Genomic DNA, 24,728 nt, shown 5'->3' with positions numbered 1-24,728 from the left:
TGAGGAGATCCTGGAATGTCTGTTATGATACAGAATGACATTAGAATGAACACTATAACAAGGGGGCTGGTTAAAAACTCAACCTCTAAATTAACCAGCTGGGGTCAAGTTTTTTATATTCATTTATGGGATGTGAGCATTTATTGCCCATCCCGAATTACCCTCGAGACTCTGAGTCACACTGCCTATATTTCTGAGGTCTCCTTGGCCTGACCTAACTGTGTACCAGAGGGAATGTAAGGCCACTTTCAATGTGATTCCTGATTCAGTTGTCAGGAGGTGCATGAAAGTGGGCGAGTGATAAATCTCCCCACAGCACCACGGATGAACTACTAGCAGATCACCAGAGCGGAGTCCGGAGACAATGTGTCATTCCTTCTGTGATGCCATCCACTAAAACCCCACCATGCCGTGTCTTCAGTGGACTATTTCTCAATTGCTATGTTGCAAGATAGTGTGTGTGCGTGTGCGTGTGCGCGCGCGTGTGTGTGTCTGTGCGTGTGTGTGTGTCTGTGTGTGTGTGTGTGTGTGTGTCTGTGCGTGTGTGTGTGGCTGTGCGTGTGTCTGTGCGTGTCTGTGTGCGTCTGTGTGTGTGTGTCTGTGCGTGTGTGTGTGTCTGTGTGTGCGTGTGTCTGTGTGTGTGTGTGTCTGTGTGTGTGTGCGTGTGTGTGTGTGTGTCTGTGCGTCTGTGTGTGTCTGTGTGTGTGTGCGTGTCTGTATGTGTGTGTGTGTGTGTCTGTGCGTGTGTCTGTGTGTGTGTGTCTGTGTGTGTGTCTGTGCGTGTGTGTGTCTGTGCGTGTGTGTGTATCTGTGCGTGTCTGTGCGTCTGTGTGTGTCTGTGTGTGTGTGCGTGTGTGTGTGCGTGTGTCTGTGTGTCTGTATGTGTGTGTGTCTGTGCGTGTGCATGTGTCTGTGCGTGTCTGTGCGTGTGCGTGTGTGTCTGTGTGTGTGTGTGTGTGTGTCTGTGCGTGTGTGTGTGTCTGTGCGTGTGTGTGTGTCTGTGCGTGTGTGTGTGTCTGTGCGTGTGTGTGTCTGTGTGTGTGTGTCTGTGTGTGTGTGTCTGTGTGTCTGTGCGTGTCTGTGCGTGTGTGTGTGTCTGTGCGTGTGCGTGTGCGTGTGTGTGTGTGCGTGTCTGTGCGTCTGTGTGTGTGTGTCTGTGTGTGTCTGTCTGTCTGTGTGTGTCTGTGTGTGTGTGTCTGTGTGTGTGTGTCTGTGTGTGTGTGTGTGTGTGTCTGTGTGTGTGTGTGCGTGTGTGTGTGTGTGCGTGTCTGTGTGTCTATGTGTGTGTGTGTGTGTCTGTGTGTGTGTGTCTGTGCGTGTCTGTGCGTCTGTGTGTGTGCGTGTGTGTGTGCGTGTGTCTGTGTGTCTGTATGTGTGTGTGTCTGTGCGTGTGCATGTGTCTGTGCGTGTCTGTGCGTGTGCGTGTGTGTCTGTGTGCGTGTGTGTGTGTGTGTGTGTGTGTCTGTGCGTGTGTGTGTCTGTGCGTGTGTGTGTGTCTGTGCGTGTGTGTGTGTCTGTGTGTGTGTGTCTGTGTGTCTGTGCGTGTCTGTGCGTGTGTGTGTGTCTGTGCGTGTGCGTGTGTGTGTGTGCGTGTCTGTGCGTCTGTGTGTGTGTGTCTGTGTGTGTCTGTCTGTGTGTGTGTGTCTGTGTGTGTGTGTGTGTGTGTCTGTGTGTGTGTGTCTGTGTGTGTGTGTGCGTGTGTGTGTGTGTGCGTGTGTCTGTGTGTCTATGTGTGTGTGTGTGTGTCTGTGTGTGTGTGTCTGTGTGTGTGTGTCTGTGTGTGTGCTGGGGGGGCGGAGAGGTGCAGACAGGCACCATGCTACACTCGAGGAAAGACTGCTTGAAACTCCGGCAGTTTCAGGCACCAGGTTGTCTCAATGGGCGAGCCTTGTCCAATAGCTGCACACTGTAGAGTTCTTCAAATAAAAGAAAGACTTGCACCTTTCACGACCACCGGACGTCTCAAAGCACTTTGCAGCCAATGAAGTACTTGTGGAGTGTAGTCGTAATGTGGGAAATGCATCAGCCAACTTGCGCACAGCAAGATCCCACACACAGCTAATGACCAGATAATCTGTTTTTGTGATGTTGATTGAGGGATAAATATTGGCCCCAGGACACCGGGGATAACTCCCCTGCTCTTCTTCAAAATAGCACCATGGGATCTTTTACGTCCACCTGAGAGGGCAGACGGGGCCTCGGTTTAACGTCTCATCCGAAAGACGGAACCTCCGACAGTGCGGCACTCCCTCAGCACTGCACTGGAGGGTTAGCCTGAATTATGGGCTCAAGTCCCTGGAGTGGAGTTGAACCCACAACCTTCTGACTCCAAGGCGAGAGTGCTGCCCACTGAGCCACGACTGACATTGCAAGCAGAAACTTTAAGTACAGTCCAAATTCATTCATTCATAGGCAGTCCCTCGGAATCGAGGAAGACTTGCTTCCACTCTTAAAAATGAGTCCTTAAGTGGCTGAACAGTCCCAATACGGGAACCACAGTCCTGTCACAGGTGGGACAGATAGTCGTTGAGGGAAGGGGTGGGTGGGACTGGTTTGCCGCACACTCTTTTCGCTGCCTGCACTTGATTTCTGCATGCTCTCGGCGATGAGACTGGAGGAGCTCGGCCAAATACAGGCGATACAAACATACCCGCTGTGCCTTGTAAATGTCGTAGATCTGTCGCAGGCCTTTAATTTCCTTCTGCACTGACAGCAGCTCAGGGTGCAGTGTAATCGACAAATCAAAAAGTTTTTCAGCATTCGCAAGTTCTTGACGGTTTCTCTCAAGTTCTTCCACCTCATTTTCAAATTTGCCCAGGATCTCCAGCCCTACAATAAACATTGAAAAAAAAACAGCTTTTCTACTGTATAAAGGGTAAGCTAGATAAACATACGAGGAAGAAATGAATCGAAGAATATGGTGACTGACAGGTTGGGATGAAGAGGGGTGGGAGGAGGCTCGTGTGGAGCAAAATAGCACCACAGACCTGTTGTCCCGAATGGCCTGTTTCTGGCTGTAGATTCTCGGTAAAGAAACTGAACTGGGCATTTATGGGATCCATGTTCAACCGATTTGCCACATCAGAAGGATAAAATCAGCCTTGTAGCATCCTTCCACCCCAGGCCTGTCTTTATCCAGTAATCAATGACCATGTATCACTCCACGACTGCAGATATAGAAAATCCTGCCATATTCATACCTCCCTGCTGACCACCTGTTGCAGGCGATCCCTGCCAACCGAACTTTCCACTTATCCTGAGGGACTGTCACATGAACTGGCTACTTGTGTCCCTGGTGTCATCCATGACATTTATGTCTTGCATTCATGATCAGCTTCAGACATGAGGCTGCCTGAAAATCACCGCCAGTGAATACTTTGAAACTAACAAGCTTGCGAAAACTCCCAAGTTAATCACAAAGTTTACACAGGATTACACGGGATATACGGCACAGAAACAGGCCATTCGGCCCAACCAGTCCATGCCGGCGTTTATGCCCCACTCGAGTCTCCTCCTGTCTTTCCTCATCTAAATCTATCAACATATCCCTCTATTCCCTTCTCCCTCATATGCTTGTCTTAAATGCATCGATACAATTCGCCTCAACCACTCCCTGTGGTAGTGAGTTCTACATTCTCGCCACTCTTTGGGTAAAGAAGTTTCTCCTGAATTCCCCGTTGGGTTTCTGGGTGACTATTTTATATTGATGGCCTCTAGTTCTGCACTCTCTCTGTATCCACTCGATCAAAATCTTTCATCATTTTAAAGACCTCTGTTAGGTCACCCCTCAGCCTTCTTTTTTCAAGCCTGTTCATCCTTTCCTGAAATGCATACCTGCGTATTTCTGGTATCATCCTTGTAAATCTTCTCTGCACTCTCTCCAGTGCCTCTATATCCTTTTTATAATATGGTGACCAGAACTGCACGCAGTGCTCCGAGTGTGGTCTAACCAAGGTTTGATACAGGTTTAGCATAACTTCCCTACTTTTCAATTCTATCCCTCTAGAAATAAATCCTAGTACCTGGTTTGCTTTTTTTTTTTAAAAACAGCCTTGCTAACCTGTGTCGCAACTTTGAGTGATTTGTGTATTTGTACTCCGAGATCCCTTTGTTCCTCTATCCCACCCAGACACCCTCCAAGTAATAAGCGACCTCGCTATTCTTCTTACCAAAATGTAACTGCTCACATTTATCTGAGCTGAAATTCATTTGCCGATTATATGCCCATTCTGCAAGTTTATTAATGTCCTCCATTTATAATATGTTTATTAAGGCCGCCCCGACCTCTGTGAGAACACCATTGCAGGTCGGGGCTATAAATAGAGCTGGAGCGCCGGGCCCTGGAACATCGTGGGTGGAGGTGCGGTGACTGAGGGCACGGGGCCCAGGAGAGGCGAGGGCCGAGGGGCAGCACGGGCCAGGCCACACTGTGATCTGTGAGCGCACTGGGTCCGTGCAGCAGAGCAAGTCTCCAGTCGTCCTGATTAACCCTTGCCATTGGATAAAGGCCTAGCTCTGTCGAGCCCGTGTGATGTCAGATTTAGAAATATGTTTTTGATTCCAAAGTTAATATAAATTGTGAACATCACTGCCTACCTTCTGCCCCAGTGAATAGCTGCCCTTTACCCCACTCTCTGCTTTCTGCCTGAGGCCAGCGAGCGATCCATTCTGCTACTTGTCCCCTGACTCTGCATTCTCTGACCTTGTTCATCAGTCTATTATGGGGTACCTTATCAAAGGTCTTTTGGAAATCGAGATAAATTATATCCACTGCATTACTCTTGTGTGCTCTCTGTTACTGCTTTAAAAACTGCAATGAGGTTGGTCAGGTAAGACTTTCTGAAATTCATACTGACTATTTGTTATTATATTTTTGTTTCTAGATGTTCTTCTATTTTCTCCTTTAGTAGGGATTCTATTATTTTCCCTACCACCGATGTTAAGCTGATTGGTCTATAATTCCCTGGACAGGTTCTGTCCCCTAAATATAGGTATTACGTTAGATGTCCGCCAGTCCTCTAATGAATTATTAAATATGTGTAGTAATGCCTCTGCTATCTCTTCCCTAGATTCTTTTAAAAAGTTGGTACATTAAGACTTTTGGAAAATTAGTTGTGTAATACCGATTGTTAAATTTGAAACATACAGAATTGCTAAATGTTAGTATTTCAATTTTAAGAAGCGATGAAGAAAATGGATTCACAATTTTGGGTGGACTGAACTTTTCCTTATATTTAGTCGGCATTTCCCACAAAGCTTTACCTTTCACGGGTGGCATTGCACAAAATTATTATTGCAGGAAAATAAAACACCATGAAAGGGTAGGAATGGTTAGCTGACACTTTGGGCTGGATTTTCGGTGTTGATGGGGTGATAATGGCAGTGGGGCGGGAAAGGTTTGTGCCTCAGTCAGCTGGGCCATGTGTCAGGGGGAACAGCGCTAAGGGAGACGCTTAGGGGGTTAGGACAGGAAACTCCTGAGCTAAAAAGCCGGGCCGGGAACACTCCGAGACAACTGGGGGCAACAAAAATACCACAAACACATTCCCAAAACATCGCCCACGCCACCACAACACAAATCGCAAAAAAAATGAAGAGAGAAAAACAATCGCACTGACCTCAGGAGCCCATTCCTCCCCGCTGTGTGTCGGGATGGTGGGACCGCCCCGATTTCCCGGGCGGTCAGTGCGGGGCGCGCTGCGGGGCGGACAGGAGACAAAACTCGCGGCGTTACACCGGGCGCAGCTCTTCCGGATGGTGCTGCTTCACGTCACCGTTAAACTGGACCCGAGGATCGCCGCGGAGCGCTGGAGGCTGACCGCCCGGCCAGAACACCTCACCGTCGCCACTGCCGCCGCTCCGGGGTGAAAAACGGGCGCAGAGGAGCCTAAAATCCAGCCCTTAGGCTGTTTGGTTTAGGTAAGAAAGGTTAGTCATTTGCCTGCAATGTTTTCTAACCTGTATCCAGGTCCTCTCCCACGGACCCTGGGCCTTGCTGACGGAATCTTGCTGCAAAACCAGCCAGGGCTTGTGCAAACTCCTTAGTATGTTGTTTGGTGGTCTGAAAGACAACAATGAGAAATATTTTACATATTTTTACCAAGCTAACACTAAAGTTCACAAAGCACAGAATTAACAGCAGGATAGTAAACAAAAGTGGTTCTCAGAGAAACAGAGTTAATGTTCCAGGTCAATGACCCATCAGAACTGACTTCTTTTTTTGTTATACAGGTTTTTAAGCAAGTATGGTGGCAGGGAAAGGGTGGAGGGAGTAAAGAACAAAGGGAAGGTCTGTGATTGGGTGGAAGGCGGAAGAGATTAAGAGACAAAAGGTCTGACGAAGTTCTGCAGATGCTGCCTGACCTGCTGAGTATTTCCAGCTGTTTCTGTTTTCATTTCAGATTTCAGCATCCGCAGTATTTTGCTTTTGTAAAAGTATTTCTCGACTGTCATGACTGAAGATACGATGAAATCTGAAATAAGGTGCATTGATTGTCACTGGACCAATATACCAGGGCTAACCCCATTGTGGCAGCACTGTCACCACAAGGATTCCGTGGTAAAACGACAAAGCCCATCACCGCTTTCTCTGGACAACTAGAGATGGGTAATAAACGCCAGCCTTGCTAACGACACCCGAACAAATAATAAATAAAACACCTACTCCGGCAACATCGGTGAAGGAACGCCTCGAGTTCAAGATTCTCTTCCTTGTTTTCAAATCCCTCCATGGCCTCGCCCCTCCCTATCTCTGTAATCCCCTCCAGCCACACAATCCCCCCGAGATGTCTGCACTCCTCCAATTCTGCCCTCTTGAGCATCCTTGATTATAATCGCTCCACCATTGGTGGCCATATCTTCTGTTGCCTCGGCCCCAAGCTCTGGGACTGCCTGCTTTGTTTTTTTCATTCATTCATGGGAGGTGGCCATCGCTGGCAAGGCCGACATTTATTGTCTGTTTGTACTTGCCCTTGAGAAGGTGGTGGTGGTGAGCCGCTTGTAATATATAGCCCCACCGAGTGGACTACTGCTCCACTTAGTTTCTGTTGGTGAATGATCCAATCAAACAACAGAGACTTTGAAAGCTTCTTTGTTTTGCAGAACAGCTAAAAATCCAAGGTAAATTTCAAGCACACTTGGTTGAACTGCCAGAGTCCAGATGGCTGCGCCTATGGCAATAATAGGGTGTTTGGGTGGGATCCATCGCGACCGAGAGACTTACGGAGCATACGTGGAGCGGTTAGAAATATTTTTCACCGCAAATAGTATGATCAAAGTCTCCGATGATAAAAACCGTAACAGGTGGTTTTAGAAAGAAAAGGTGCTATTTTCTTGACTGAAACAGGCCCCAAGGCATATGAAACCCTGAAAAATGTGATTGTTCCTGTCAAGCCGAAGGAACATCACTTAGAGATTCTAACCAAGTTAGAACAGCACTACAGTCCTGAGCCCCTGAAAATTGCTGGAAGTTATCGTTTTGGAATAGGTGATCAATTTATTGACAAGAGTATCAGTGAGTACAATGTAGCATTAAAAAAGCTACTCATTCACTGTCATTTCAGAAATTTTCAGGATCAACTATTGCGTGACTGCTTTGGTTGTGGAATGAAAAATGAAGCAATCAGAAGAAAGTTCTTGATAACTCTTAACTTGACTTTTGATTTAGCTTGTCAGACAGCTATGTTGATGGATATGGCTGACCAATACTGTCGAGAATTTCGAGCCATTTCCAGTCATCAGACAACCGAGGTGAATTGCCTGCAGGTTAAAAGTATAAGGCAGGTAGGCCCCAAGGCCTCAGCAACTGGCCAAGGTAACAGAGCATTGAAGTCTTGTGACTGGTGTCTGGGACAAAATATTGCTCAAAGTTGTCCATATGTGAAGGCGGAGTGTTCCGACTACAAGAAAACTGGACATCTTGCGAAGGCGTGCCGATTGAAGAGTAAACTGACTGGCAAGGCTATAAGTAGAAATCGCCAGAGACTACACAGCATGGAAGAGAAGCAACAGGACGACAGGTTCTGGAGACACACGCCATCAGAAGCACGAGGGCACCTAACAACGTTTCACGAAGTATCGTCATCCAAGTAGATGTTGCAAGAACCAGGATACCCCTGGAAAGCGCCACTGGTGCATCTGTCGGCGTAGTACCGGAAGCGCTATATCTCGACAAGTCGAGTGATTTAGCAAAGGAGAAATCGAAGATATAGCTGGGAGGCTACTCAGGAGAGCAAATCCCTGTGGAGTGACGTATCACCCGATGGCTTGCATCCTAGGGTCTTGAGAGAAGTAGTGGCATTTGGTCAAGATGTTTGATCATGGAACGGTTAGGTTTGGTTCACATTGATCATATTTTACCTACAGATGTGGAAGGAGTTGAAAGTTGGTATGATTCGATTATTTCTGATGAAAAAGGAAGAAAGTGATAGACCGAATAATTACAGGCCAGTCAGCCTAATCTCAGTGGTAGGAAAATTACTGGAAAAAATCCTGAGGGACAGGGTAAATCTTCATTTGGAAAGACATGGATTAATCAAGAAACATAGAAACATAGAAAATAGGTGCAGGAGTAGGCCATTCGGCCCTTCGAGCCTGCACTGCCATTCAATGAGTTCATGGCTGAACATGCAACTTCAGTACCCCATTCCTGCTTTCTCGCCATACCCCTTGATCCCCCTAGTAGTAAGGACTACATCTAACTCCTTTTTGAATATATTTAGTGAATTGGCCTCAACAACTTTCTGTGGTAGAGAATTCCACAGGTTCACCACTCTCTGGGTGAAGAAGTTTCTCCTCATCTCGGTCCTAAATGGCTTACCCCTTATCCTTAGACTGTGACCCCTGGTTCTGGACTTCCCCAATATTGGAAACATTCTTCCTGCATCTAACCTGTCTAAACCCGTCAGAATTTTAAACGTTTCTATGAGGTCCCCTCTCATTCTTCTGAACTCCAGTGAATACAAGCCCAGTTGATCCAGTCTTTCTTGATAGGTCAGTCCCGCCATCCCGGGAATCAGTCTGGTAAAGAAGTAAGCAGGGAAGATCGTGTCTGACTAACTTGATTGAATTTTTCGAGGAGGTAACCAGGAGGGTCGATGAGGGCAGTGAGTATGATGTAGTGTATATGGATTTTAGCAAAGCTTTTGATAAGGTCCCACATGGCAGACTGGTCACAAAAGCCCATGGGATCCAGGGCAAAGTGGCAAGTTGGATCGAAAATTGGCTCAGAGGCAGAAAGCAAAGGGTAATGGTTGATGGGTGTGTTTGTGACTGGAAGGTTATATCCAGTGGGGTTCTGCAGGGCTCAGTGCTGGGTCCCTTGCTTTTTGTGGGATATATCAATCACTTGGACTTGAATATTGGGGGTATGATTAAGAAGATTGTAGATGAAACTAAAATCGGTTGCGTGGTTTGTAAAGTCCTGACCCTGCAGTACAGACTTACATGAGGCACATATTGAAGTCAAGGTCACTCAGGACCTGCACCTTTATTTCACAGCTCTCGAGTGACACACTTGCCTGAGACCTGCCTTTATATACCTGTCTGGGACAGGTATCCAGTGTCTCCTGCAAGTGCACCCCTGGTGGTAAGGTATGCTTGTGGTTACAGGTCATATCTAGTTACAGTCATGTATAGCATGGTAAGATACAGTTATATACAGTAGTGTGAGATACATGACATCACCCTCCCCCAAGGTCTTATTGTCTTTATAGATTCAGTCTCTCAGGTGGTCTACGCTCTCACGTGGAGCGTCTTAGTTGTGGTTCAGTTGTTTGCCTTGGTGCCTGTTTTTCTTTCGGTGTGATTGCTGGTATCTCGCCTGGGCTGTCTGTTTCGTTCAGTATGATTGTTGGTATCTCACCTGGGCTGTCTGTTGAGACTGCCCTTTCCTCAGGTTGTTCCCTCTGTCTGTCCACCAGGTGTGGTGCGAGTTCCACATTGTAGTCTGCCTCTGGTTCTGCAGTGTTCTTGGTGAATCTACTTTTAACTTGGTCTACATGCCTCCGGCAGATTTGGCCATTGTCCATTTGTACAACCAGTAGCCTGTTTCCTTCCTTGCCTGTTACTGTCCCTGCAAGCCATTTGGGACCCCTGCCATAGTTTAGCACAAACACTTTGTCCCCTATCTCATTCCACCTCACTCTCAAATTTCGGTCATGGTACTCAGTTAGCTTCCGGCACTTTGCCTCAACAATTTCATGCATGTCTGGGAGGATTAACGAGAGCCTGGTCTTTAAGGTCCGTTTCATCAATAGTTGTGCGGGGGGAACCCCAGTCAACGAATGCGGACGAGATCTGTATGCCAGCAGCAGTCGCGACAGGCGGCTCTGCAGCGTGGGACCTTGGATTTTAAGCATGCCTTTTTTAATGATTTGCACTGCTCGCTCCGCCTGGCCATTGGAGGCCGGCTTGAATGGTGCCGTCTTAACGTGATTTATGCCGTGGTCAACTATAAAATCTTGAAATTCTGCGCTGGTGAAGCACGGACCATTATCACTGACCAATATGTCAGGAAATCCGTGCGTTGCAAACATGGTTCTAAGGCTCTCCACAGTGGTGGAGGTGGTGCTCGAGTTTAAAATGGTGCATTCGATCCACTTTGAAAATGCATTGACGACTACAAGGAACATTTTGCCCATGAATGGGCCCGCATAGTCTACGTGCACCTGCGACTACGGTTTGGTAGGCCAGGGCCAGGGGCTTAGGGGGACCTCCCTGGGGGCATTACTGAGTTGGGCACAAATGGTGCACCGCTGGACGCAGAGCTCCAAGTCCGCGTCAATGCCAGGCCACCAGACGTGGGATCTGGCTATGGCCTTCATAAGGACGATCCCCGGGTGCTCGCGGTGGAGCTCCCGGACAAACGCCTCTCTGCCTCGCAAGGGCATAACTACTCGGCTGCCCCACATCAGGCAGTGTGCCTGTAGTGATAGTTCATGCATGCGCCTATGGAAATGTTTGATCTCCTCGCGGCAGGCATTGCGAGCCTCTGCCCAGTCACCAGTTAAAACACATCTTTTAACTAGGGATAACATGGGGTCGCTGGTCCAGGCTCTGATTTGGCGAGCCGTCATGGGCGAACCTGTGGACTCAAGGCGTTGGTTGCCATGACCATCTCACAGTCCTGTTCGTCGGACCCTTTCGTGGTCGCCAGGCGTAGCCTGCTAAACGCGTCGGCACAGTTGTCTGTGCCTGGTCTGTGCCTCATTGTGTAGTCGTAGGACGCCAGCATGAGTGCCCACCGCTGAATGCGCGCCGAGGCGTTAGAGTTTATTGCCTTGCACTCGGATAGCAGGGACGTGAGGGGATTGTGGTCGGTTTCTAACGCGAACTTGGTGCATCTTTTTGACACCATACACGCACGCGAGCGCTTCCTTCTCTACCATACCATACCCGCGCTCTGCCCGCGAAAGTGACCTGGAGGCATAAGCAATGGCCTGTAATTTACCCGTATTATTGACATGCTGTAAAACGCACCCGACCCCATACACTGACGCATCACACGTAAGAACTAGCTTTTTTCCTGGGTCAAAAAAGGCTAAAACACTGTTGGAACATAGAAGGTTGCGTGCCTTATTGAAGGAACGTCCTCCCAAAACCAATCGCACCCCTTTCTGAGTACCACGTGAAGAGGCTCCAGCAGCGTGCTCAAGTTCTGCATAAAGTTCCCAAAGTAATTGAGTAGCCCGAGAAAGGTGCGCAGTTCCGAGACATTCCGGGGCCTGGGTGCCAGACGAATTGCTTCTGTTTTGGACTCTGTTGGGCGGATTCCATCAGCGGCAATTCTTCTGCCCAAAAATTCAACCTCGGGCGCGAGAAACAGGCACTTGGATTTCTTAACTCTTAGGCCTACCCGATCCAATCGACTTAGTACTTCCTCCAAATTGCGGAGATGGGAGTCGGTGACCCTGCCCGTGATAAGTATGTCATCTTGAAACACAACCATCCCCGGGATGGACTTGAGTAGACTCCCCATGTTGCGCTGGAATATAGCAGCTGCCGACCTGATGCCGAATGGGCATCGATTGTACATAAAAAGGCCTCGATGTGTGTTGATGGTGCTGAGTAGCTTAGACTCTTCGGTCAGTTCTGGCGTCATATACGGAGATGTGAGATCTAGTTTCGAGAAAAGTTTTCCTCCAGCCAATGTGGCAAATAGGTCCTCCGCTCTGGGCAGCGGGTATTGGTCCTGTAGGGAGACTCTGTTTATGGTAGACTTGTAATCCCCACAGATTCGTACGGATCCATCAGGCTTCATGACGGGGACGATGGGACTTGCCCAGTCGCTAAATTCCACGGGTGAGATAATACCTTCCCGCAGAAGCCGGTCCAGTTCATGTTCAATCTTATCCCTCATCACATAAGGCACAGCTCTCGCCTTGTGATGAACCGGTCTAGCATCCTGTGTGATGTAGATTTTAACTTGAGCCCCTTTGAAGGTGCCCACACCTGGCTGAAAGAGATGTTCAAAACGACTTAGAACTGTTGAGCAGGAGGTCCGTTCCTCTGACGACATGGCGTGAACATCATTCCATTTCCAATTTAGTTTTGCCAACCAGTTTCTCCCCAACAGGGCTGGGAGATCTCTGGGGACAATCCATAGTGGAAGTCGGTTAACCGTCCCTTTGTGTGTGACTGAGAGCATGGCGCTGCCAAGGACTGGGACGATTTCTTTGGTATGGTGTCGATCCTTGTGAGTTTTGGTCTGTTGCTTTTGTGCGGCCATAGCTGTTCAAATTGTTGGACGCTCATGAGAGATTGACTAGCTCCCGTGTCCAGTTCCATGTTGATGGGTATCCCGTTGAGTAGGACCCTCATCATTATTGGAGGCGCCTTGTTGTAAGAACAGTGGACATTGATCGTGTTGACCCGCTGTACCTCGGTGTCCTGGGCACTGTCCCCACCCTCTTCTGGTCCGCTTGCTGACCATTCCGATTCGTATACCAGCTGAGCTGCTGTTTTTCTGCACATGCGGGCCAGATGCCCTGTATAGTTGCAGTTTCTGTAAACAGCATGCTGAAAACGACTCCCCCTTGTTGAGTGCCTTCCCCCACATCTCCACACAGACCGCTTCCATTGTTTCCGAAGGATGAGCTGTGTCTGGCTGATCTCTCTTGAGCTTCTCTCAGTCTGTAGTTGATTGCTCGCATTGTGGGTTGATGAGGTGTGAACGGCCGTTCATGTGGCCCTTGATGGCTTCTGGCGCCACTGCCTGCTGTTGAAGGCCTGCTCTCCTGCCTTTGTCTGTGTGTGGGGGTAGCGGCTTGTTTCACGCTGTGAACCCCTTGTTCCGATGTTTCGTTAGTTGTCGTACCCGCAGTATAAATCAACCTCGTTTCTTCTTCTCCTGCCAAGAATGTCTGTGCAACCAGTGCTGCTGCCTCTAGGGTCAAGTTCTTGGTCTCTATGAGCTTTCGGAATATGCCTGCATGGCCTATTCCTTCAATAAAAAAGTCTCTCAGTACTTCTCTCCTTAGTTCATCGGAGAACTCACATAAACTAGCCAGCCTCCGAAGTTCCGCCACAAAGTCGGGTATGCTCTGGCCCACACAGCGTCTGTAGTTGTAGAACCTGTGTCTGGCTTCAGGTGGTCTCTCACCAGTGTGCTCAACTCCTCAAACGACTTGCTTGCTGGTTTCTTGGGTGCCATCAGGTCCTTCATTAAGGCGTATGTTTTCGAGCCACAGCTGGTCAAGAGATGGGCTCTTCTCTTGTCTGCTTTATCGTTGCCCAACCAGTCTTTGGTTACAAAGCTTTGCTGGAGCCTTTCTATAAAGTCCTCTCAATTGTTTCCAGCATTGTATTTCTCATCTGAGCCGTTGGTAGCCATTCTGTGGATTCTGTGATCCCGTAACTCGTCGCCACTGTAAAGTCCTGACCCTGCAGGACAGACTTACACGAGGCACATGCTGAAGTCAAGGTCACTCTGGACCTACACCTTTATTTCACAGCTCTCGAGTGCCACACTTGCCTGAGACCTGCCTTTATATACCTGTGTGGAACAGGTATGCCGTGTCTCCTGCAAGTGCACCCCTGGTGGTAAGGTATGCTTGTGGTTACAGGTCATACCTAGTTACAGTCATGTATAGCATGGTAAGATACAGTTATATACAGTAGTGTGAGATACATGACATGGTTGATGATGAAGAAGAAAGCTGCAGACTGCAGGAAAATATCAATGTACTAGTCAGGTGGGTGGAACAGTGGCAAATGGAATTCAATCCGGATAAGTGTGAGGTAATGCATTTGGAGAGTTCCAACAAGGCTCGGGAATATGGTACGACACCCAAAAGTGTAGAGGAACAAAAGGACCTTGGAGTGCAGGTCCACAAATCCCTGAAGGTAGCAGGCCAGGTAGATAAGATGGTTCAGAAGGCATATGGAATACTTGTCTTTATTCGTCGAGGCATAGAATACAAGGGCAAGGAGGTTAGGCCACAGCTGGAGTACTGCGTGCAGTTCTGGTCACCACATTACAGGAAAGATGTGACTGCAGTGGAGAGGGTGCAGAGTAGATTTATAAGAATGTTACCTGGACTGGAGAATTTTGGCTCTGAGGAAAGATTGGAGATGCTGGGTCTGTTTTCTTTGGAACAGAGGAGGCTGAGGGGAGACCTGATTGAGATGTATAAAATTATGAGGGGCCTGGATAAAGTGGATAGGAAAGACAAAGTCAACGTGGATTTATGAAAGGAAAATCATGTTTGACAAACCTACTGGAGTTTTTTGAGGATGTAGCTGATAGAATACATATGGGAAAACCAGTGGATGTCGTGTATTTGGATTTTCAGAAGGCCTTTGATAAAGTGCCACATAAGAGGTTAGTGTGCAAAATTAAAGCATATAGGATTGGGGGTAATGTATTGGCATGGATTGAAAATTGGTTAACTGACAGGAAACAGAGAGTAGGAATAAACGGGTCTTTTGGGCAGTGACTAGTGGGGTACCACAGGGATCAGTGCTGGGGCCCCAGCTATTCACAATATATATAAATGATTTCGATGAGGGAACCAAATGTAAAGACGCTGCAAGGCGATTTAGATTGATTGAGTGAGTGGGCAAACACATGGTAGATGCAGTATAACGTGGATAAATGTGAAGTTATCCACTTTGGTAGGAAAAACATAAGGACAAAGTATTATTTAAATGGTGATGGCTTGGAAGTGTCGATGTACAGAGGGACTTGGGTGTCCTTGTACACCAGTCATTGAAAGCAAACATGGTGCAGCAAGCAGTTAGGGAGGCAAATGGTATGTTGGCCTTCATTGCAATAGGATTTGAGTACAGGAGCAATTATAGTTACACAGGGCCTTGGTGAGACCACACCTGGAGTATTGTGTGCAGTTTTGGTCTCTTTACCTAAGAAAGGGTATACTTGCCAGAGGGAGTGCAGCGAAGGTACACCAGACTGATTCCTGGGATGGCAGGACTGTCGTATGAGGAGACATTGGGTCGACTCGGCCTGTATTCACTAGAGTTTAGAAGAATGAGAGGGGATCTCATTGAAAGGTATAAAATTCTGACTGGGTTGGACAGACTGGATGCGGGGAGGATGTTTCCCCGGGGCTGGGGAGTCTAGAACAAGGGATCACAGTCTCAGGATACGGGGCAGGAAATTTAGGACTGAGATAAGGAGAAATGTTTTCACTCAGAGGGTGGTGAACCTGTGGAATTCTCTACCACAGAAGGCTGTGGAGGCCAAATCACTGAATATATTTAAGAGGGAGATAGATAGATTTCTAGACACAAAAGGCATCAAGGGATATGGGGAAAAAGCGGGAATATGGTGTTGAGATAGAGAATCAGCCATGATCATATTGAATGGCGGTGCAGACTCGAAGGGCTTAATGGCCTACAACTGCTTTTACTTTCTATGTTTCTATGACCTGTTTCCCTTGGCAGAGGGTTCATAGAAACATAGACATAGAAAATAGGTGCAGGAATAGGCCATTCGGCCCTTCTAGCCTGCACCGCCATTCAATGAGTTCATGGCTGAACATTCAACTTCAGTACCCCATTCCTGCTTTCTCGCCATACCCCTTGATCCCCCTAGTAGTAAGGACCTCATCTAACTCCTTTTTGAATATATTTAGTGAATTGGCCTCAACAACTTTCTGTGGTAGAGAATTCCACAGGTTCACCACTCTCTGGGTGAAGAAGTTCCTCCGCATCTCGGTCCTAAATGGCTTACCCCTTATCCTTAGACTGTGACCTCTGGTTCTGGACTTCCCCAACATTGGGAACATTCTTCCTGCATCTAACCTGTCTAACCCCGTCAGAATTTTAAATGTTTCTATGAGGTCCCCTCTCATTCTTCTGAACTCCAGTGAATACAAGCCCAGTTGATCCAGTCTTTCTTGATAGGTCAGTCCCGCCATCCCGGGAATCAGTGTGGTGAACCTTCGCTGCACTCCCTCAATAGCAAGAATGTCCTTCCTCAGGTTAGGAGACCAAAACTGTACACAATACTCCAGGTGTGGTCTCACCAATGCCCTGTACAACTGTAGCAACACCTCCCTGCCCCTGTACTCAAATCCCCTTGCTATGAAGGCCAACATGCCATTTGCTTTCTTAACCGCCTGCTGCACCTGCATGCCAACCTTCAATGACTGATGTACCATGACACCCAGCTCTCTTTGCACCTCCCCTTTTCCTAATCTGTCACCATTCAGATAATAGTCTGTCTCTCTGTTTTTACCACCAAAGTGGATAACCTCACATTTATCCACAACCAGGAGGCGTAGATTTAAAGTAATTGGTAGGATGTTTCGAGGAGATACGAGGAGAAATTTCTTCACGCAGAGGGTGGTGAGGGTCTGGAACTCACTGCCTGAAAGGGTGCTAGAGTTAGAAAGTCTCACCACATTTAAAAAATACTTGAATGTGCACTTGAAGTGCCGTAACGTACAGGGCTAAGGATCTAGAGCTGGAAAGTGGGCTTAGGCTGGGTAGCTCTTGGTCGGCCGGCACGGACACGATGGGCCAAAATGGTCTCCTTCCATGCTGTTACTTTCTATGATTCTATGATTTTATGATTTTATGAAGTCTTGGAAAGTGAGGGGTGTTAAGCGGGTGGGTGGGATCGAGTCAGGTTGCCAGCTTTGATTGGAGGATTCATCACCTGATCTTCTGCCTTCAACCGCAGTCAAACTGCCTTTCCTGAGCTACAGTATCTTTATAATAAACAAAGACCATGAAAACAAACGCAACATTTTTCATGCCACACTGATATTGCTCACAGCAATGTGCTGGGGATTAATTAAGTACTTTTCAAACACTTTGGGATGTCCTTCAGACATGAAAGGGGCTTTCTTCACTTTTGTTTGCCAAATGTTTTAATTGTTTTGCAACAAGATCGTCAGTAAATAATGGCACCTGATGTACCAGATCAACAACAAAATCTTGCATTTATATAGCGCTTTTAACAAAGTAAAATGTCCCACGGCGCTTCAAAGGAGCGATTATTGACCAAGATTTGACACCAAGGCACACAAGGAGATATTAGGACAGATGAGCAAAAACTTGGTCAAAGCGCTAGATTGTTAGGAGCATCTTAAGGAGGTGAGAGAGATAGAGAGATGGAGCGGTTTAGGATGGTCATTCCGGAGCTTGGGGCCTTGGCAGTTGAAGGTCCGACCGCCAATGGCAGACTTGGTCGAGCGCAGATATCTCGGAGGGTTGTAGGGCTGGAGGAGATTTCAAAGATAGGGAGGGAGTGAGGCCATGGAAGGACTTTGAAAACAACGATGAGAATTCTAAAATCGAGGCATTGCTGGACCGGGAGCTAATGTAGGTCAACGAACACAGGGGTGATGAATGAACAGGACTTGGTGCCAGTTAGGATATGGGCAGCAGAGTTTTGGATGAGCAAAGTTCACAGAGGGTGAAAGGTGTGCCAGGAGAGCATTGGAATAGTCTAGAGGTAGCAAAGACATGGATAACTACGTACAGGACACCAATGAACAGTGATATCTATTACCTTAGTGAACTTCTTCTTTACAGTGCCCAGACTACGGTCAATCTTACGTGATTCATCAAAGAGATTTTCCCATTTTATTTTAATATTGTGTTGCAACTCTTTCTCTTCTCCTGTAGTCTGATGAGAAAAAAAAATTAAGAAATGTTTGCGGCATAAAGAAAATGATCTAGAGTGGTCAAAGATATAAAAACAATTCATATATAGGTGCAAAACATAATGTAAATGAACATAGTACCATGAGAAAAAAACAGCACAATGCGTTAATAATTTTTTTTACATGCTGTTTTGAAATACCATGTCCTGTACAATATACCAGAAAAGTATGTGGGCAGGGCAATAAACCAGGTGGAAAAAGAAAGGGATCTAGGCATTCTTGTGCATAGATGTTTAAAGGTTCATGAGTAATACCATGAAGAGATAGCTAGAGTGAAGAGGGTGTTGGGATGCATTTATGGGACAATTGACTATAAGGCAAGGCGTTCTGTTGTACAAGACCTTGGTCAGACCTCAGTTACTTCCAATACTGAGTCCAGTTTTGGTCTCCTCACATGGTGGGTGATATTGAGGCATTGGAGGAGGACTATTGGAAAAATTTGTAGTTATTAAGATAGGCTAAAATAGCTGGGACTCTACACTTTAGAGAAAGTCGATTGAAGTTTATGAGATTTTGTTCTCGTTGACAGTTTATTCCAATTAAATAGGTTAGAGAGGACCAGGGGTCACAAATGTAAGTTGTACAAGGCCAGATCGAGGTGGTTCTTTTCCCAGAGAATAGCGGGCCTCTGGAACAACATGCCATCTCATGCACTGGACTCGTGCGATTTGCTCAATTCCTTCAAGCGAGAGTTTTGTATCCTTCAAGAAATAACAACTCAGGTGCCCCAGGAAAGGCACAGCTACTAAAGGTGAGGATAATACTCCATAGTTAGTGGCATCTCCTCTCAGCTGAACGTAAACAGAAAAGCCTTGATGAAAGCTCACAGCGTACAAAATACAAATCACATCCGTGTTTGGAACTCTCTTTCCCCAATTGCCTTATTGATCGACTGGGAAGCTGTTCAAAACGATATGATCACTGTGCTTAAAGGATCACATCCTGGAAAATGTCTGATTGTCCTCTGAAGCATCCTAGCAAGCCCCTCAATTATATCTACCTTCTCAGGGCAGGTAGGGATGGGCAATAAATGCTGGCCTTGTCAGTGACACTCACACAATGAATGCTTTCTAACTTCCCCTTCATAAGTGATAATTGTGAATACTGGCATTTCATACTGACTTTATTTCCTCCCTCTCCTCCTCCTTTTCCTTGCTGAGAGCTGGGGACATGGACTCCTGTCACCCTCTGGTACCTCAGCCAGCAAGCTGTTCCACCTTAAGCAGCTGAAGCTTTGAAGGAAATCAGCCTCCTGTACAGCCTTACAGATGGTACGGCCCATAACTAAACTTACTGATTTGACAGTTCAAATTGAATTAATGCACAATATTTGGTCCAAAAGCCGAAACATGAAGGTTTTTTTAATGTATGAACATGATGCACTGCCGTCAATCAGGAACCAATTTTGCAAAGAGGCCTGAAATAGGTATCGGGCCACTGATTTACATCGGCAATGGGCCCGACGCCAGTTTCTGGTAGGTGCCCTGACCAATATGGCGTGGAGGGTGTGTGTGCATGCCCCACTGCATCCTTCAGATCCGATTTCTAGGCCAAGGGCTGGGATTGAGCCTCACACTCGGTCCCATCAAACTTTCCCACCACTGACACTCCTTCAATTTTCATTCTGTAATGTATTTGCTCCATGGGTTCTTGCTTAAGGATTCAAAGCAACACATTGCTATTAAGAACTAGTTGGTTTATCAGCAAAGGTTTAACAATCACACTGCACATTACCAGTTCATCCACCAGGCTCACAACTGCATACCTCATCGTGCATGACCTAGACTCAATTGGTGGGGTTTTATTGAGTCTTGTGAACATCACATGACTGGCTAAGCCACTCACAATGCAACAGCTCCACATACTCATAGTGCGCACATTACACCAAAGGTTCTCAATCTTGTGGATTGGACCTCCTTCTACTGATGTTCCTCTTGTTTCGATTACACAGGCCTTGCCCAACAACTCGCTGTTTGTATTTTATAAATCTCTGTCTTACACAATTAAAATCTATTCTGAGAGTCTCCAGTCAGACATCATGCGGGCGGTAATAGATGAGCCTTCGATTATTGCTGTCTGGATTCCAGCCTCGGGGTTTACTGTGCTCCCCAATGCTCAATGTCCCCCAGCCAATGGCAAACACTGCAACGGTTTATAGAACAGCATAAAGTTCAACAAATACCAGAATCCTTCACTGACAAGCTTCTTTCAGAAAATCCTATATTTAGATATTTGCCAGGCACTTGGATGAGTGAATGTTTCAATCTATTTCCTTTACTAAGCTCAGCAATGCAAATACCTGAAAGTCATTGGGAATCCTAACATGTCTTACCTGGTTTGCATTTAAGGCAATCTAGATTTGGAGAATTCCACTTCAATCTTAATTAACATGGATAGTAATGACTAAGTGCTGAAGAAAATGAAAGCACAGTGTTCACTATAGGGCAAAGGTGAGAGGAGGTCTCACCTGGATATTATACATTGCGAGGGTCCAGTATCGTTCCTCGGTATCTTTTAACCGCAGCTCCACGACTAAAGACATGGCTCGAATTTTGGCAATTGTACTCAGTACAAACTTCAGATCCTTGAGTGAGTCTGGATGTCTCAGCAAGGAAAATGAGAGTTCCTGTAAATGGGAAAAGAAAATTATTCAAAATTTACGAATGCACAAACAGTGGTGTCCTGACAGTTCTCAGCAGCAGTGTAATTAGGGTTTCTGAAGAAATATTATAATAAAATAATTTTAGTACAATTCATCATCAACAGAAAATTTGTTTGAAATCATTTATCAACATTGCACTTCGAGATCATTGGTTGTACATCAAGCACTGTGGGTTGTCACTCAGAAGCCTGATAAGTTGCTGTATATATGCAAGCTGTTTCTTAATTCTCATTCTCCTCCGTGTACCACAGGTTTGGGCTGGAATTCCATTCCCAAAGCAGGGAGCTGCCTCGGCCTTTGGCTGCTGCCGTGCTGGATTCCCCCCTCCTGTGTGTCTGGAACAATGTGGGTGACTGCAATGTCTGAGGCGGCTGCTTCTTGAGGGCGCACCGTGGCTGCAGTGTGTACCATCTACAAGATGCACTGCAGCAACTCGCCAAGGCTTCTTCGGCAGCACCTCCCAAACCCACGACCTCTACCCCCTAGAAGGACAAGAGCAGCAGGCGCATGGGAACACCACCACCTACACGTTCCCCTCCCAGTCACACACCATCCTGACTGGGAAATATATCGCCATTCCTTCATCGTCGCTGGGTCACAATCCTGGAACTCCCTCCCTAACAGCACTGTGGGAGCACCTTCACCACACGGACTGCAGCGGTTCAAGAAGGCAGCTCACCACCACCTTCTCAAGGGGATGGGCAATAAATGCCGGCCTTGCCAGCGAACCCACATACCATGCATGAATTGAAAAAAGATACGGGTAAAATTGAAACTGAATAAAACGCATTAAGTACGTCGACAATAAAAGAGAGGCTGACAAAGGGGAATATGAAGAGGACAGGAAAGTCAAAAAAAACAATTCGGAAGGAAAAGAGATACTACAAAATTAAATTACCAAAGAATATAAAAAGAAGTTAAAGCATTCTATAGACACATAAATAACAAAAATGAAAATGAAGATAGGTAGAGGGCCAATGCACAAGATCAACTCACAGGTATGACAGTGAAATGGAAGAAATCTTGAATAGTTAGTTTGCCTCAGTTTTTTCCAGGGAGACTAACGAGATGGATATAACATTGGAAGAAGAGATCAAAAAAGATATCATAAAAGATATGATAGATAGGGAGGGAGTTAACTGATAAACTCATCAAACTTAGAGAGGATAAAAGTGGTGAGAATGTGGAATTCCCTACCACAAAGAGTGGTTGAGGCGAATAGAATAGTATCGATACATTTAAGGGGAGGCTAGATAAATACATGAGGGAGAAGGGAATATGTTGATAGAGTGGGAGGAGGCTCGTGTATAGCATAAACACCAGCGTGACCTGTTGGGCCGAACAGCCTGTTTCTGTGCTGTACATTCGATGTAATTCGATGAAATATGGCTGTGTATATATAGATTCACAAAACAGAACCCTCTGATTAAGGCCCCAGATGCACAGACAATTTTATGACTTTATTTATTGAAAGGAGTCCTGTGCAGATTTTCTTGTTGAACAGTGCGACCTTCCCCTACTAAAGAACCACTCTCCCCACAAACCAGAAGAACCTGTATTTTGGTTGAAGTCAGAGCATCATACAGTATATACCACAGGGCTAGAAATTCCCTTTTTGCCGATATAGTTTTTTCCCATTATTTTACGGGGAAAAAAACCACTCAAAACTTCGCCATTTTTTAAGGGGGTAAAATTGGCAAAAAAAATGCGCCATAGGGAAAAAATTGGCGTTGCACGAGGACTCGCGGTGAAAACCGCGCTCCTCGCCAATTTTAGCCTGAGGCCAAAAATACAGACCCTGCGAGGGGAGAGAAAACACAAAACATTTGCAAAAATCAAAAAATAAACAATCAGAAAACATTCACTATACACTTAACTAATAAATCACTGAAAAAGAATTAAAAAATAAAAACTTCAACTTATCTTTTTTGTCGGTCTTCATACCTACTGCTGTTTCAGGCTTCCACGCAGACTTTTCTTGGGCGGTGTATTTTCACCCTGAGTCAGCATCATCATAGGCAGTCTCTCAGAATTGAGGAAGACTTGCTTCCATTCCTGAAGTGAGTTCTTAGGTGGCTGAACAGTCCAATACGGGAGCCACAGACTCTGTCACAGGTGGGACAGACAGTGGTTGAGGGAAGGGGAGGGTGGGACTGGTTTGCCGCACGCTCCTTCCGCTGCCTCCGCTTGGTTTCTGCATGCTCTCGGCGACGAGACTCGAGGTGCTCAGCGCCCTCCCAGATGCTCTTCCTCCACTTAGGGCGGTGTTGGGCCAGGGACGCCCAGGTGTCGGTGGGGATGTTGCACTTTATCAGGGAGGGTTTGAGGGTGTCCTTGTAGCGTTTCCGCTGTCTGCCTTTGGCTCGTTTGCTGTGAAGGAGCACCGAGTAGAGCACTTACTTTGGGAGTCTCGTGTCGGGCATGCGGACAATGTGGCCCTGCCCAGCGGAGCTGATCGAGTGTGATCAGTGCTTCAATGCTGGGGATGTTGGCCTGAGCGAGGACGCTGATGTTGGTGCGTCTGTCCTCCCAGGGGATTTGTAGGATCTTGCGGAGACATCGTTGGTGATATTTCTCCAGCAACTTGAGGTGTCTACTGTACATGGTCCATGTCTCTGAGCCATACAGGAGGGCGGGTATCACTACAGCCCTGTAGACCATGAGCTTGGAGGCAGATTTGAGGGCCTGGTCTTCAAATACTCTTTTCCTCAGACCGAAGGCTGCACTGTATGGGTTTGCCGAACGGCAAATTTTAAGTGGTTGCATTTTTTTTCCCATTGCACATCGTCAATTCGCTTTTCGGCGATATTTCAAAACCGCCATTCGTTAACTTTGGCTAATTTAGGTGAGTGCCTTTTACTGGCAAAAAAGGCGAAATATCGCCGAAAAAACGTGCGGAAGGCTGGTCGATTTCTCCCCCACAGACTTTCACTGTATGCAGAATTACAGATTCTACAGGCCTTCTAACACAGTGCTCAAGAAATCAAGGCTACAATTTCTCCCCTTTCAAATTCATATTCAGGGCTGAACCTATGATTTATTTTAAATATAAACACATTTTAACCGAAAATGTGTATTTTATTAATTTAAGTTGATAAGTTACCTCCAGTTCATTTTTCAGGTTGTACAGTTCCCGTTTGGCAGCTTCATTCAGACAATACCCAAGGGAATGGACCCACGCGTTTGCATTTTCTTGGACACTAAATGCCAAGGGCCTGAGCTGGAGCCGAATACACTGCTCATCTTTCACCATGGCCTGCTCGGCTACCTCCTCACTGATTCTGGTGTAGAACTGCAACTTCTCATCATAACTAACACAAGATGGGTTCTTCGCTGCAAACTTCTCCACAACAATAGACTTGTCCATCTTCCACAAGGATCGGTACTTCTTCCAGCGGTTCAGGTACTTGCCCAGAGAACCAAGAAGTTTCTGGAGATTCTGACTGGTGGAAACAGCGACATCTATGATCTGTGGATACTGAGAAATGTCACTGTAAAAACTGAAGATGATTGGTTCATCGTCTCCGTCAATATATTGTGGTGTACATTCAATACAGGTCCCATGCATCCACCGTACGAATAGCTGTAATATGTGAAATACAGATTGTATTAAATGTAGAGTCAAAATAATCTGCACTTCTATCCTCTGCAACTAACAGGCATTACTTTTGGGTTAGGACATTGACTGATTACCCAGTTCTGTGCACAAACTGTTATAAGTGGGAGTACATTTGTACAGGAAGAGATGAACCAACACCAAGACCACTGAGTAAATTCACCCGGTAATCTGGTGGTGGATCATACTGACTAGCAAGGTCCAGCTTCAATGCACTGACTGTGGTCATTTTTTTTTATCTCAGCCAGTCCTTCAATGCCTCAAGCCGACAGGGGAAAAGTCATCCACAGTCCCCGCCGCTGATGGCTGCTCAGTG

At 46.6% G+C, this 24,728-nt stretch overlaps 1 protein-coding gene across 2 annotated transcripts in view; it reads right to left on the bottom strand.

Moving 5' to 3' along the window:
- Positions 1–24,728, bottom strand: part of dnah10 (dynein axonemal heavy chain 10) — a 397,024-nt gene that overhangs the window by 268,770 nt on the left and 103,526 nt on the right. For both annotated transcript variants that reach the window (XM_070888200.1, XM_070888202.1), the window contains exons 19-23: positions 23,900–24,379; positions 20,602–20,760; positions 17,981–18,097; positions 5,959–6,061; positions 2,651–2,829 (exon numbers count right to left, since the gene is read on the bottom strand). In XM_070888200.1, the coding sequence (XP_070744301.1) occupies positions 2,651–2,829; positions 5,959–6,061; positions 17,981–18,097; positions 20,602–20,760; positions 23,900–24,379 (1,038 nt within the window). The remainder of the gene's footprint in view (positions 1–2,650; positions 2,830–5,958; positions 6,062–17,980; positions 18,098–20,601; positions 20,761–23,899; positions 24,380–24,728) is intronic.

This window comes from Pristiophorus japonicus, chromosome 8 (genome assembly GCF_044704955.1).
Source record: "Pristiophorus japonicus isolate sPriJap1 chromosome 8, sPriJap1.hap1, whole genome shotgun sequence".
NCBI classification, from domain to species: Eukaryota; Metazoa; Chordata; class Chondrichthyes; family Pristiophoridae; genus Pristiophorus; species Pristiophorus japonicus.
The sequence above is the reverse complement of the archived record's forward strand: the minus strand, read 5'-3'. Positions and strand labels throughout refer to the sequence as shown.